This window comes from Falco punctatus (assembly GCF_963210335.1).
Source record: "Falco punctatus genome assembly, chromosome: 5".
In the NCBI taxonomy this organism is placed as follows: Eukaryota; Metazoa; Chordata; class Aves; order Falconiformes; family Falconidae; genus Falco; species Falco punctatus.
The window spans coordinates 7,397,883-7,413,998 of record NC_137584.1 but is presented as its reverse complement, the minus strand read 5'-3'; the positions used below and the strand labels follow the sequence as shown (position 1 = coordinate 7,413,998).

Here is a 16,116-nt window from a genome sequence, read left to right as displayed (position 1 = left end):
CTTAGAGCCACTCTTTGTACTTTCAGATAAAGAAAGCTAGGTCTGTTTTGTGAGACTTAAGGTGCACTTCCTTTTCTGTTTCAGATATGGAGGCAGATCTTTTAACACTGACTTCACAAATGTTTGTGTACTCATATAGTGTAAAATCTATCAAGGCAAGATATTTAACTTGAACATCTGTGCTTTTAACGAATGATCCTTGTGTGAAATGCATAGGTACCTTTCTGAAAGGAACCATAATACTGCAAAGATGAAGGCAAGATGAAGTGGCCTTTAAAAAAATCAGAATACTAATTAGCATGTTTTCATCTCATTAACATTTACCATTGTTTGTTGTTTGTTTGGGTTTTTTTTCCCCTACAAAGGAGACTATATTTCTGTCAGCAGTCCTGAAGGTAACTTCAAGAAGTCACAGGTTCAGACTTCAGAAGATCTCTTTCTACTGGCAGCAGGCACAGGCTTCACACCAATGGTTAAACTGATGAATTTTGCTCTGACCGAAGTTAGTTGTGTCCGGTATGTATGCTTCTTATGATTTAACCCCAAGCTAGAGAAATACATAGGAAGAATGAAATGTAATCGGCAGGCCTCAGTGTTAATAAAAAAAAAATAACAAAAAAAGGCACAAAAGCATTTTTCTTCAACTTATACCAAAAGCTGGCATTCGTTAGGGAAGAGTCTGTCAGACTTTTAGGCGACTCACACACATTTGGGTATTGGCTACCATCAACAAAATGGACTGATTTGCATCTTGGATTTTAGTTATGATACAAATGAGCTCACCAAATAGAAACTCGTGAGGGGGGCAGGATTGGTGTTGCGCTTTTTTTTTTTTTTGTGAGTGTTTTGTTTTGTTTGTTTTAAACTAGCTTTGTATTTGAGTACCTTTTTTAGTATTGAAATATTTCAATGTAGATACTTTTTTTTGGACTGAGGAGGCTTGGAACTGTTTAGTTATGGCTTCTCTTTAATATACTGGAGTAGGTAGCATACTTATTATTATGGTAGCATACTTATTATTGTTTTCACCTGCTAAGCAACAGTAGCACATTTTTACTAGATGAGTTCCAGTTTTCACAAAATTGCAACTTATGTAAGCATAGTATTATGTATATTCAAATGGATAAAAAGCTGTGTATTGCATGTGCATTCTGTACTCTGACTGTAAAATTTACAGAAGGAAGCATTACTTGTTCTTGGTCAAGTGAACAGGGTGTTTTGGCTCCTTAGGTCCTTCAGAACCCCAGAAGTAGTAGTTATGCTTGATGTGACTGTATATTTACAATTGTAAGGGAGTATACAATAGCTCAACTTCAAAAGGAAATGCGAAGAGTTACTGTAGGGGCATACTTTGATAGAGATGAGGTGTGCTTGCCTTGCTTTTAGAAAAAATATTCCTCTAGAATCACATCTTGCAGAATTTCTTAGCAGGTTAGATTTTTGTCAATGTTAAACTATTGAATTCGGGAGAGTATAAAAATGAAAAATATACCTGAACTGTATTTTCTTTAAAGCTGTTGCAGAGAACAGTTCAACAAACATGCTATTGTTTTCCTGTACCATTTCAATTTGGACTCTTGTAATAGGGATTTATTTTGAATACTGAGGTTTATGCAATATAAGCACGGGATGTTTTGGTTCATTATGTCTTTATGAAGCACATTTTGAAACAACATAGAGAGATTAATTGGACACTAGTCTCCATAGTAGAGCTAAAAAGGATGACACGTACTGCAGAAATCTGTTTCTAGAAAAAAAAAAAACTAAATCCAGACATCATTCTTGTCTTGTTTATTGTTCAGCAATTACATATAATCCTATTTTGTGAGCAGAGAGACTGTGTGCTGTTTGGCTGTTCCAAAGCATCCTGTATTGTTAGTAGCAAATAACAGGTGGCTGGATAGCTTTGTGAATCTAAAAAATAAACCTATCAACTGACACAGTGCTGGGGAAGCACTACTAAGTGAATTTGGAATACTTTTTTTTCTTCTTCTGAAGGGGAAAACTAGTATTGTCAGGTCGAGGTAGTTGTGATAATATGAAAGTAAAACTAGGGAGGGCATAGTAAAAGTTGCAAATCTTGACATTTTGTCCATATCCAGAATAAGCTGAGTAGATAACGTGTGAAAGGCTACCGTTACACAAATAGCGTTTATATATACTCTGTCCTTCGGAGTGGCTCATTTTAACTCTCTTCAGCAGAATTTCTTAGGGGAATTGAATGCTCACAGTTAGCTTAGGATGGAGCAACATCTCTTTTCTTACTAGTCAAAGTAAATGAATTTTGCCTTCTGGCTGTGGAGGCTTGTTAGGTGCTGAAGCGACTTGATCTGGTAGAGGTTCTGTTTATATGCAGACTCTTAAAGCTTAGATTTTCTGACTGCTCTAGGCAACTTGGTTTCTTGGCCTTAGATTTGCTCTTTAACCCTCACTTTCTCTTCGGGATCTCCAGAGGTCCCTTCTAACCCTGACCGTTTTGTGATTCTGTCAAAATACTACAAATGTCTTTAATATGTGTGTGTATATATGTATTTATATATACTATTTATGTACATGAGACTATATGTATATATAAACAATATAAATTTGCATTAAATTATCTTACCGTGAAAAGTAAAATTGTTGTAAACTTGGATTGCACATGCTAGAACGTGAATTGCAGAAAGCTGAGGAAGGATTTGAATGACTGCCTTGGCACCTGAGGGTGCAGAAGCAGCTGGTGTCTGCAGCGCTGGGCAAGTGCTGCTGAACCTCTGGGGCTGCACTGTGAACGCTGGAGTATCTGCAGCTTCCCTAGGCAGCATTTGCTGTGACGTAGCAGGCTTGGATCATTAGACTGCCATTCTTGCTGTCTAGCCAAAGTCTCCCTATTATCTTTTAAGTCTGTTATTTCTTGCCTGTGGTAAATGTGGAAAAAAAAAAGTTTCCTGTCTGCAGTATCCTTTTGTGCATGAAGTCATAACGCTCTTCCTTCAGCCTTGTTTCTCTCTTATAGTCCAAACTGTATTTGACCAAAGTAGTAATTAAAAAAGAATATTGGTCTTCTGTGCTGTTTTTTTCCTTTTCAAGATGAGATATTTTTGCTCCTTTTTACTGGTGGTGTATAACTGCAATCAGGTGGATATGTTTCTTAAAGAAGACTGAGGCATAAAGGCACTAAACACTAGGTAGAGGGCTAACGCTTTTCCCAAGTAAGTACGGGATCTTGCAGTCTATTCTTGATTCTCCATGGTAGTTGTATCTTGTTGTGTCTCCAGCTTCTCATTCCTAAGTAACCACTCTGTTCTTATATTCACTTTCAATATAGTGTCCCACTTTCCTCATCATTCTTGTTCTGAAGGTGATTTTATAACTTTTTCTACCTGTTTCCTCTGTGTTAAACTCCTTTAAGGATCTCGTTCACTCCTGTCTCTGTACAGCTTTCTATAAGACCTTGCATACCCGTTTTTTTGAGTTTATCAAAATCTACATCCCTTGAAGTAGTTTCCAGTATGTTAGATTCTGCCTATTTCCTTCCAAAGGGCTGATGAAGTTTCTCATACGTTACCTAAACTTTGGTTATCATTCTGTCAACCAACTCTTCTGTACTGGTGGGGAGCATATCTAAATCTCCACCCCTTCCTTTTAGCTCTTTTCTCCCTCATCTCTCACAAAACTGTTACCAGTTCATTTCAAGCTTTGAGGGTTTGTTTTCTTTTGTTCTCTTATAGTGCTGAGTGCTGAGCAGTACTGCAGCAGATACATTTATCTACACTGGGGAGTGTCAGTGAGGGATGTCTCAAAGCATTATTCTCCAAATAACCAATTTCTACCTCTGTGCCCAATGAACAAAACATATAGCTTTCCTATTGACTTTTTAATTGACTGTTTTTCCCCCATCTGAGTAACACTTGATGCTGTGGTGCACCATGCCAGCTTTGACAGCACTGCATTCTTCAAGTGAGCTTTATTTTCCATGTTTTCAGGGAAGTGGGCCCTGGGAAGCATGTAAGCAACCTAAATTTTTGGCACATGCTGGCTTCTGAATAAGATGATTTTAGTATTTATAGATGCAGCATAGCTGATTTGGAGGCTGTTTTGTTCTATACCAGGCAAGTTTTCCAAAGCTTGTATGTTGTAACTTATTTTGAGCTGTACTGCATCTGGAACTTCTTTCTCTCAATAATGCTGCTGCTGATGTGTATTATATACAGCGGTCATGCCTCAGTTTTATTTTTTGGCAGCGAGAAATGAACGTGCTTCTCATAAGTAGAAGAGGATCTCTTATCTTTGGCATCTGATGTAGCTTGTAAGAGGTTTCCTGATACCTTGAAGTGCTACTAAACTGCAGAAGGGGAAAAGGTTATGTCCTGGTTTCGGCTGGGATAGAGTTGATTTTCTTCTTAGTAGCTGGTGCAGTGCTGGGTTTTGGATTTAGTGTGAGACCAGTGCTGACAGCACGTGGATGGTTTTAGTTGTTGCAGGGTCATGTTTATACTAAGTCAAGGGCTTTTCAGCTTCTCAGGTCCTGCCAGCGAGAGGGGCTGGAGGGGCACAAGAAATTGAGAGGGGACACAGCCAGGACAGCTGAGCTGGCCAGAAGTAGCCAAAGGGATATTCCATACCATAGAACGTCATGCTCGGTATATAAACTGGGGGGAGCTGGCCAGGGCCTGCAGATCACTGCTGGAGGACTGGCTGGGCATCGGTCAGTGGGTGGCGAGCAGTTGTATTTTGCATCACTTGTTTTTCCTCCCTTCCCTTTGGATTTTATTCCTTTCACCTTCTCCCTCCTTTTCATTATAATTTATATTATTGTTATGGTTTGGGGGTTTTATCCTCCTATTTTATTTTAATTATTAAACTGTCCTTATCTGAATGCTCAAGTTATACATTCCTTTCTGATTTTCTTCCCCATCCCTTGGGGGGGGAGGGATTGAGCAAGTGAGCAGCTGTGTGGTACTTAGTTTCTGGTTGACCATGACAGATCAGAAGTCAGAAAAAATGTGGTATCTTCAGACTGGGAGAATATAGGCTTTTAAATTGCAGTTGAAGAACAGCTGGAGATCGCAAACTCTCTGCAGAAACCCTAGGGTATCTGAGAAGCATGCGTGAAAGGTGGCTCTCTGCAGGGTACAGAGGAGGTGGAGGCGGGAATTAATCGTTTGAGCAGCATCATATAAACTGTGTGTAGCACCTTGGAAGCAGAGTCAGCCATGTGTAAAAGGGACGCTGGGCCGTGGAGTGCCATGTTACGGAACTGGAATTGCAGGGCTGTGTGGCGTACAGGACCAGCAGGCTTAGCTGACGGGTACCCGTACGGCTCTGCACGTGCTCCTGTGCGCGGTATCCCAGGGCTCCGGCTCCCTGCAAGCAGGGCACTGAGCTTACTGCTTCTGGCACCACAGCAACCGCAGCTCTCTCTGCTCGGAGCTGTGCTTGAGTAGAAAAAAAACAACAGTCACTTAAGGTCCTGTGGGGTGTAATTCAGGAACCGCTTGCATTTAACAGCACATCATCTGTCTTATATCACCTGTCCCCAGAATATTAGTCTGTCGTTAGTTATAAAGGAGAAGTTAGGTTTGTGCGACTTCATCAAATGGTAAATTCTGTTTTGTAAAGTCAGTCTTTTTGTGTTTTACCTCTACTGTAGCGTAAAAATTTGAAGAGATAATAGCACTGACCATAATGACAGAGCATTTATTTTTTTATGTTAACTATCTGGCAAATATAATGCTTGTAAATAGTAGCTTTCCAGGTAGATTTTCTAAACCAACAAGTAAAGTAGGAATAAGATAACCTGGTACAGAGCTGTAGTTTGCTCTTCAAGATACGAGGTGATTTTATCTTACTTCTGTGTGTTTAGATTCCATCTTTATGAAATTAATATTGACATAACCTTCCTGAAAGTCTAGTTTCACCTATATTAAACAAGTGTACTGAGTCTATATATCAGCTATTAATTGTAGTGCTCAAACAATATTGAGAAACCACTAGATAAAACTTGGCAAGCTATATTGTAATTTCAGTCATGTCTTAGTAACTTCAAGAGACTTTATTTTTTCTTAGGACAGCAGTTCCTGAGCTAGGGCTTACAGCCACAGACAGGGTTATGACATTTAGGAGTGAGGTCACAAATCCAACCGAATTTCAGGTACAGCAAGAAAGAAACTATACTGGGTTAGTGGCAAAAAGATTTGAGGATTGCAGAGTTGTAAAAAAAACCCAAGCAAAAAATGTGAAATGTTTCTGTATAATGCAGTAAGTTCTGGTTCTTTAATATGTTTTTCAAATAAAGAAACAATCTGCAGTTAATTTTTTATTCTTTTTTAAGGACAGTGAAGCTGATCTTCTTCAACAAAACAGAAGATGATATACTTTGGAGAAACCAACTAGAGCAATTAGCTCTTAAAGATGAAAGGTATTCAAAAGTCTTGTAGAGAACAGCTTGTACCATCCCAGCGTATAGGAGAACAAGGCTTGGGGCTTAGACAGATCCTGATTCTGGAAACTCTTAGCTCAGAATTTAATGAGACTTAGGGAGTGGAAGGAGATGTGCTTTTATTGGTCGCAGCTGCATAGCAGCAGGCTATGCCGTTTGTTCTGTAGGTCCCATAGGAAGCCCGCGATTTGATTTGACAGCGTTTAATAGGAGTTTATTGGAGACAGTATGAGATGATCTTTAAGACTGTCTGAGAAGCTTTCTGCAAGTAAAGAAAATTAGCCTTAGTAATAGAAAGTACAGATATGCAAAGAGAAGCAAAGAAGTGATAGAGAAAGGATAGCGTACCCTGGAAGCAACGTTCTGAATTTAAGTCTTGAAAAGTCTCTTTGGTGTCACTTAGTTGAGAAAATACTTATTCAGAAATATGAAGTTTAAATTAAGCCTGTTAATTTCATTTTTACTTACGGTCTAATTGTTGCATTGTTTTCCTCAATTATAATATTGCAGGTTAAAATGTGCAAGTGCACATGTAATGTCAGCTTTGTTTAGCAGGCTGTAGTTCAGTCAGGAGACACAGGAATATCAGGTTGCCTTTTAATTTTATTACCCTTGCTTTTATCACTAAAGAAATTGTCACTGCCTGGGTTTTACACAATAGAAGTACATTTTGTTTATGCTTACCTAATTCTTAGTTGAAATTGTGTGAACAAATTAATTTCACTTGTTCCTTCACAATATTGAAGTGAAAAATCAATATTATTTGATTACCTGGTGATGTCTGGCACATTCAAAGCTTGATAGTCTAGACATTGTGTAAACTTACAATAAAAACCCTTTGTCCCTTTCAAGAGGAGCTTCAGATACACAAGAGTGTTTGTTTTTTATTCAGTAACTACTCTGTTAATGGGTTTTTTAAAGCCAGTTACAGTATTTTCTCATTAAAGAAGTTGCACTGACATTCTTGCAGGTTTGGCTAAGCATTCTTATTTTACTACTTACGTATTGAGCTACACCAACATTTGTATGAGTGAATAACAGAACAGTAAAATCTGTGCTTTAGTATCTTCATTGGTACCAGATGTTTTTCTTTGTAAGGTGAAATATACAGCTAAAATTAAGATTGTAAGATTGGGTTAAATAATCAAATAAACAATACTGGAGGTGATTTGATTGACTTGGTAGGAACAATTAAATGTCTGTGACATCTGATATTGTGCAGTGGGAGCCGAGCAGAACAGGAAAGTAATCCTAGGATTTGGTCACTAGCATTTAGTGTAGCAGATTTCTGATCAGAGGCAACATTTATGAAATATTCTTCTGCTTACCAGGTTTGAGGTTCAATTCATTCTTTCACAACCAACAAAGGACTGGATGGGTAAACAGGGGAAGATTTCTCCGTCTCTTCTCTCTGAGTTTGTGAAAAGAAACAGAAAGGACTCCAAAGTGCTTATCTGCATCTGTGGTCCAACACCTTTTACAGAACAAGGAGTAGAGTGAGTATTTTAAATCATGAACTAGAGAACGAGGAATTTTAAAGTTTGATCATATAACCAGCTACAGTGTTTCTGACTTGGTAGTCTTTCAAAAACAACTTTACATTTTCTGCTTTGCAAGAAAACTTTTAAATAATAATACAAAAACCCAAACAAACAAACAAACAAAAAACCCCAACACTTGAAGAGTATATTTAGTGTGTAGCTAAGTATCAGCAATATGTAAATTTCATGTGTTCCAGTAAGTTGTCCAAAACTTTCTAAGACTGTCTCTTTAACAATGACTTTTTTTCTCCAAGATTGTAAATGCTGCTTTTAATTTGATGTTCATAGATAAGGTTCTTTAATAGGAAATAAGTTTTCTATGTTGATGTTAGCTTGACAAATCGAGTTGTAAAATTCAAAGCCGTTCTTCCATCATAAGTGTATATCTTGATTTTATTTTTTTAATTAGTGCATTCATTTATTTTTGTCTGTACCTAATACTTTCCTTATTTTATATGCCATATATTTAAAGATAAAAGGCCCTCTCACTTCCTTTTGCCCAGCTTCAAAATATTGAACCAATATAGATGACACTTGCATTTCTGCAGCCCTGCTGAAGTCAGGTGCATGGATCTAATGGAGGATGGAATTGGCCAATAATTATGCTACCTTTTGAGAAATCTGAGACAATTCAAATGATATCTGTATTTATTTTTACAAATCTTTTCAATATCCTGAAAGATCATGTAGTACATATGAGCTCCTAGGCATGAATTGTTTTCTGAATGTATTTGCAAAGGTAAACTTCGCTGTGCATGTCTGAATAAAAACAAGATAGTGGTGCTGAAGTGATGCCTCAGCTGTGTCTGTGGTGGATTTGGGGTTCTGAATAATAATATTACTGACTTGATTTCTGACTTTCAGATACCTGAAGGATCTCGGATACTCTCAAGAAGAGATACACGCTTTTACTGCATAAACCCATATGAGGATATCAGTGTTTGTATATTTCAATCTTATTTATTTACCTTCATGAATTTAAATAAGTGAGAAGCAATTTTGTAAGACTTGAAATTTCACTCTTGGTACCAAACTGTTTCTTGGAAGAAATGTATCTTTGAAAAAATTTTATACTGTGTTTTATCTTCTTTTTGTAAATATTTTTACTAATACTTAAGTTATCCAGGGTATTAATTTATTGCAGAAGCAAGCAAAAATGTAGAGTATACATCATGTAAGATGCTTGGTGGTGTTGGTTCATGAGAGTTCTTAAATTTATGACAAGCACTGATTTAGGTTTTGACTTGAAAACGCTTATTGTTTCTTACTGTAAGAAGTCTTAAGAGCAATACTGTCTGAAATTAAATATTGCACTGTAACTCAGGTAACTGGTCATTAAAAAAATGTTCTTTTTCATCTGGTATTTCTTTCTGACTTACAAGTGATTCAGATACATTTTTGGCTTTGTAAACAAAAAACAAAAGTACCTTTGGTAAAATAGAAAATATACATCAAATAAAAATAATAATAAATAATTTTACATTACTTTATGCATTTTTGTAAATTATTTGTATTTTTGGTTGATAATGTCACACAGAAAGGTTTGCACAAGCTTAGGGCACTAGCTGGGAATTCAGAACAGAGGCACAGAGTCTTGGTCTTCCGCAAAACTGTGTGTGGCCTCACTGATACCAGGCACCCCTTGTTACGAGACCTTCTGAGGGAAAAACCTTGCAGCTTACGGCCTGCAGATACCAGGGTGAGGACCACAGAAGCACCTAAAACTATTTGATAGGTTGTGGTAGTATTAATGAGGTTATTTGAATCAGATTTTTTTTTTTTTTTTTTACTCCTTTATTAAAAGTATGTTATCATGAGGCAGTGATTTGTTGTCTAATAGTAGCTTGGAGAAAAAACCAAAGCCTTCTGTGTGTTGTCAGTCATATGTGTAGGCCTTGTCTCATATGACAACTAGTGCTTTTTATAGCCTCGTGTTGTGTTGAAGGGGTGTTTCTTCATCCGAAGCAGCCAGGCTTGCAGTTGTGGCATTAATACTTAAGCATTCATGAAACATATTTTAATAATACAACTTTAAAAGGTTAAATGCTATCTGACAGGGACTGGCTATGCTAAACTGAGCTGTCATCTCTTCAGTGCCCTCTCATTTATTTGACTTGAAGTTAGAAAAGGATCTGGTTGTCAGTCATTGCCCATAGGTCACCAGTTATTTCAGAAAAGACTGTGATGGTGTCATCACTTTGTCATCTAGAAGGATCTAAATGTTTTCAGTTATAATTTTGCAGTGATTTATTTGTGGAGATTTGTACGAAAAAGCTCTGAACAGGTTTGTCTTCTGTAAGCAGAAGCATCAGTGCTATGCTGGAAAAACAAAACAGTCACTGAATTTTATTTTTTCCATCACAAACACAAGATTACTGTGGTGACTTGAAAGGCATTTTGGTGTTAATGACAAACTTTCATCTTCCATAGGATGCTGAGGAATTCCTCTTTTTCCCATCAACCAAGATCTGATGGGATGATCTCCTGTGTATGAGAACTTCATTAATTGCCTCCATCTCAGGCTTTTTGGTTTTAACAGGTTACTTTGCCAGTATTCTGGCCGTTGTGCTTTGATTGTCCTTATCTGCCTTTAATGAGAGGGACAAAAGAAACTGTTTTGGATAAGCAGCTCTTCTGACAGTACGTCAGTGATTTTACCCTTTGCCTTAGGTAGGCCATATTTGTCAAGAGATGATGAAAGCTTAGTGTGGTCCAGGTGGTGATCATGGGTGTGGAACTACTTCAGAGTAGCTCTAGAAGCTTGTGGAGTCTGCAGTTAATACACAACCCCGTTGTCTTCTGAAAGTTTGTTTCCAGTCTGGTGTACTGTTGGTATCTGCTGTTCACAGTTGCAGCTTGAAGGAAGTTGTGCTCTTGGAGACTTTAGCACTGTCATCCTGAAGTAAGGAAGATCCTGACACTATCAGTTATGTTTAGTATCGTAAGGCATATGGATCCTAAATACATTAAATATCATAGAATCATTTAGGTTGGAAAAGACCTTTCAGATCATCAGGTCCAACCGTTAACCCAGGACTGCCAAGTCCACCACTGAACCATGGCCCTAAGCACCACATCTGTGTGGTTTTTAAATATCTGTAGGAATGGAGATTCTACCACCTCCCTGGGCAGCCTGTTCCAATGCTTAACCACCCTCTCAGTGAAGAAATTTTTCCTAATATCCAATCTAAACCTCCCCAGTGTAACTTGAGGCTGTTTCCTTTTGTCCTGTCACTTGTTACCTGGGAGAAGAGACCAACCCCACCTGCCTACAACCTCCCTTCAGGCAGCTGTAGAGAGCGATAAGGTCTCCCCTCAGCCTCCTTCCCTCCAGGCTAAACACCCCCAGTTCCCTCAGCTGCTGCTCATCAGACTTGTGCTCCAGACCCTTCCCCAGCCCCGTTGCCCTGCTCTGGACACGCTCCAGCACCTCAGTGTCTGTCTGGCAGTGAGGGGCCCAAACCTGAACCCAGGGTTCGAGGGGCGGCCTCACCAGTGCCCAGTACGGGGGGACAGTCACTGCCCTGGTCCTGCTGGCCACACTGTGTCTGGCACAAGCCAGGATGCTGTCGGCCCCCTTGGCCACCCGGGCACACTGCTGGCTCATGTCCAGCCGGCTGTTGACCAGCACCCTCAGGGCCTTTCCCCCAGGCAGTTCCCAGCCACCCTTCCCCAGGCCTGTGGCGCTGCCTGGGGCTGGTGTGACCCAGGGGCAGGACTCTGCACTTCTGCTTGTTAAACTTCATACAACTGGCCTTGGCCCCATCGATCCAGCCTGTCCAGACCCCCCGCAGAGCCTTCCTGCCCGCAAGCAGATCAACACTCCCCCCCAACCAGGTGTCATCTGCACACTTACTGAGGGTGCACTCGATCCCCTCATCCAGATCATCGATAAAGACATGAAACAGGACTGGCCCCGGTGCTGAGCCCTGGGGAACACCACTTGTGACCAGCTGCCACCTGGATGTTACTCCATTCACCACCACTCTTTGGCCTTGGTTATCCAGTCAGCTTAACCCATCTCTGGAGATGCAACATGTTAATTTCCTGAAAAATGGGGTTTTTTTGCCGTGTACTGGTACAACTTCCAGTTCTTTAACATTGGTTCAGTGACTTGCGTTGTTGAAATCGAATGGGCCTTCCCATAAGCTTTCAGTTTGTAAAATTATTTTTACAGTAAGTTTGTGCTCAGCAAAATGATAGAATACCCGTGAAGCTGGCCTGCAGATTCAGTTACTGGATGGGACGAGGAGAGGGAATAGGTCTCATGTGCTGTGCAGGAACTGACTGGGGAAAAGCTACATTTTCCTAGGAAATAGGATGAAAAGTAGAAAATTACATCAGAAGAATATTCCCCTATTACCTGATTAATGTCAGATAAACAGTCTCTTGAATTTATGCTCTGTGCCATCTCTGGTTGGTAGTTCATCGAGAAACAAGCTCTTTTTAGTTTTCTGAAAGGAAATGCAAAACATTTACCAAAAGGCACTGGCTTAATTACTGCGTTGCCAGGTTATCAAAGGAACTTTTATGGAAAATCATTTGTGAGGGAAAAAGGAACATCTGCAGTCTCCCACTCTTTGTTTGGAATGTATGCTTGCTAAGAGACTATTCATAAAATGTTTGTCCACACATGAGAAACATGAAAACTACAATAGTTAATACAGTTTTTATATTGCATTTTGTTGTTGAAGACATACAGATTGAAATCCCAATTATACATTGTAATCCATTAGTAAGACTGCTTTATAGCTAGCTGCTGCATGCTGCTGATAGTGAAAAGGGATGAGAAATTGTCACATTATTTGCCAGTTGTGTTTTTTAAAACTCAGTTCCATGGGTTTTGTTGCCTTTAGTAAACGTGAGGAAGAGAATTGCTTATAGGAAAACCCAGTTTGCAAATGTATCAGTTCTAGCTCTGGAATTTTATGTATTCAAAGACTGATTAAAACAAGGTCAGAGGAGCCAGCGTGAAGTGGCGTAGTTGATCATTTCTCTGCTGCTGATCGAGGAGATATTTGTTCATTAAGAGAGAACTGTTTATAGAAAAGCGTCCTTAATAAAACCACACAGCAAATATAAAAAATTTGAAGAATGCATTCAGTAGGTCTTCACTAACCAAACACACCCACCCCACCCCAATTCTAATGTTTTGTTTACACAGTGTTGTTTATTCCCCTGCACCAGTCATTCCAACTCTTCTGAGGGGATTCGTTGCATAGTACAGTGGGAAAATTTGCTATGTTGTCTCCTCCCATGCATTTGTTTTTTTTGGAGTTAAATTGATTTTTGGGAGAAGCCACAGAAGTGTCCATGTAGTTATATCTTTTATCATACTAATCCTTAGTTGCTTTTGTACCAAAATTCCTGCATTAAAAAACTGTGCAACACCCACCTTATTTTAAAAGACAGTCATAAACTTTATGCATTAGTGACCTCTTAACGTCAGTGGCTCTTGCTACGTGGAGTTGAAATAAACACTTTCTTCTTCTCCATCACAAGAAGGTATATTATCAATATTTTGGAAATAAATCTTCTGCCTTTTACATCAGACTGCTGCATCCTGATTTTTCAGTTTTAAGAACCAACCAACCAAAACCAAATTAAAACATAACCCCACCACACAGATCTGTGGAAGTTATACCCATGAAATCTGCACATTAAATCACAATTTGAATGGGAATTTTCAGAAACAAACTGGGTTTTATTAACTCACTATCTCATAAAATGCTGTTGTAGAAGACTGATGTATTTCCTCTCGCCATCCTTCTCTTGCAGAGAGGTTTGTAATGTGGCTCTTTGAGCTGCATGGTTTAGAGAAAGGAGAATAGTCCCTGAATGTTTCGATTCCACCTGCAGTCTTGATTGATCTGACCTTGGCAAGGACGATATCCCTACAATGATTCCTTCTAGACCACTTCAGGAGGACCTCTTTAAGCATGGCATGCTACATTTCCAATTGGGAAAATACCTATTTAAGCATCTTTTTGCAACAACTGAAATCAGATCCCATCCAAATGTGTAGTTGAGAGCAGTCATAATTTGACATCTGTGGTGGAGTCAAGTGGAGGGATACTCATTCCCAAGTTCCGAAGTGGACTTTCTGGTGAGATGAGCAGAGTTGCTTTTTTCCCCCAAGATAGGTTCTCAATACTTCAGGCACTGTGAGGACTTTTAAGCTGTAACTTAGGATGAATTGTCATACTTCTAAAAGCCTCTGATTTCCTTTGAAGTTTTGAATAGATCTGTTATTACTTCCTTTGCATGAGTAGCTTAGCAGCAAACAGCCATTGGACATTATTTCAACTTTCTAATCAAGATACATTATTTGTTACAAGTAGCTGAAGTGAAACTTTAATTTTTATTTATATTGCTCTAATACTTCAAAGACTTGTTGCAGATTATAAACTTCATAATAAATTCCTAAAGCGATGGACATAAAAATCAAGGCTAATATATATTAACAAGGGAAAATGATTTTTTGAAGGCAGTGATGCTCTCGGTCTGCCTGTTTGCATTAGGTAGCATCATGGTCTTATCTGGCTGGTAAAATGGAGCTGCTGACAGTCTGGTTTTCCCTTGTAATTGACCTTTGTTGATGGTGATGTGATCAAACAGGCACATTCCTGCAACTGTTCTGCGTTCCTGTGGGAGCTGGTGTTTATAAGGTGTATTGCAAAGCAGCTTCTGTGACTTATAAGATATGCCAGAGAAATGAAGTACTTCAGATGAATGCTTCCAGCACAGTTCTTGAATAGGATTCTGTGGAAACTTTGGCTGGAAGGGCCTGCTGGAGAGAGGTGGTACGGTATCTACTCTCAGGAGCTTTCCGGACCTGACTGGATGCAGCCCTGAGCAGCCTGGTCTGGACTAGAGACTTCTTGAGGTTGCTTCATACCCAAATTATCCTTGGTTTCTATGAATATTTTCTTTTTCTTGGTGTCAATTCCTGTTAATCCATCGTTTAGTTTCATGCAGATTCTGTTGTAGAAGAGCATTAACCCACCCATCACATACTCAAGACCACATACCTCCTCTGTTTATCACAATTTTTCACGTCTATTCACTTAACCTGTTGTTTTGCAGTAAGGATGACAACAGCAGTAGCTGATTTTTTCCTTGAAGCATACAGCTGTTGGCGTGTTGCACCCATATGTGTGTTTTTGTAAATAAATAATAAGCAGCTTTGCCTATAGTATTGGATTACTGGACAAAAGTTGTAAATTTGTATACGTGAGTATCCAGCAGTTTTTTCCATACCATCCCTTTACTTGCGGTAGGATAGCTAGGTTACTTAGGAAAAATTATATTCATTAAACAGGAAGAATTCTTATGATTTAGAGTTGTAGGGATATTCAGTGGCTGTCTCTGGTTTGTTTACTCTTTTTTAATACCTGCAAATCAGATTAAGACTATGTATCATGTTTAATTAGTTTAGAGGTAGAAATGTTAATAGAAGGTAGAGAAGTATTCTTTAGGGAAATTTTTTAGAAACAAGAATTCACAATTCACATAATTTTGTCTTTGCTGAAAGTAATAGAATGTAGGTACTGTTTATACTGATGAGAGGTTTTTACAAAAGGAAATCCTAATAGACCGGAACTGGGTGATTATAGAGATTACAGGTGAAAGCTTGCAATGTGTTAGTTTATATGAAATATACTCATCTATTACAAAGAAAGGGGGGGAAAGCCTTATCAGTGAAGTCACTGGTCTCAGCTGAACAGTTTTCCTTTGATAAAACAGTGAAGGGTAAATCGTGTGCACCTTTCATGTGTAGGTGAAAGCAAAGACAACCATTAGTGGGGACCCACAGCAATGAGCCGCCGCTGGGAACGGCTGCCTGGGTTTACCCATGTGTCTGTGGGTTGGGTGCCGGGGAAAGGGGTGGTGCTGTCCCCCACAGCCTCTCCTGCAAGCGGTGGACAACTCTGCTCAGTGAAGGACCTTCGGGAGGTCATTTAGCTCCTTCAACTATTGCTTTGTCATCTGTTTCTTCTTCTAGGTAAGTTCGCTACCACCTTGAGTTGATTCAGCTCACCAAGAGGAGTGAGATGAGTATCAAGGCTGGTGCAAGGGGAAGGGTGAAGTATGTAGCTGGGGTTGCTCAGATACTCGTAGGCAGCGTTTGCTGAAAAAGAAAATGTAATGTAG

The 16,116-nt window shown here is 39.2% G+C and overlaps 1 protein-coding gene across 3 annotated transcripts in view; it reads left to right on the top strand.

Annotated features, from left to right (window-relative positions):
* LOC308064672 (cytochrome b5 reductase 4-like) overlaps window positions 1-9,447 on the top strand; it is a 45,221-nt gene extending 35,774 nt beyond the window's left edge. For all 3 annotated transcript variants that reach the window (XM_080389482.1, XM_080389481.1, XM_080389483.1), the window contains 4 exons: window positions 366-516; window positions 6,314-6,400; window positions 7,753-7,917; window positions 8,827-9,447. In XM_080389482.1, coding sequence (XP_080245608.1) covers window positions 366-516; window positions 6,314-6,400; window positions 7,753-7,917; window positions 8,827-8,881 — 458 coding nt within the window. In that variant the 3' untranslated portion in view covers window positions 8,882-9,447. The remainder of the gene's footprint in view (window positions 1-365; window positions 517-6,313; window positions 6,401-7,752; window positions 7,918-8,826) is intronic.
* The last annotated feature ends 6,669 nt before the right edge of the window (window positions 9,448-16,116 follow it).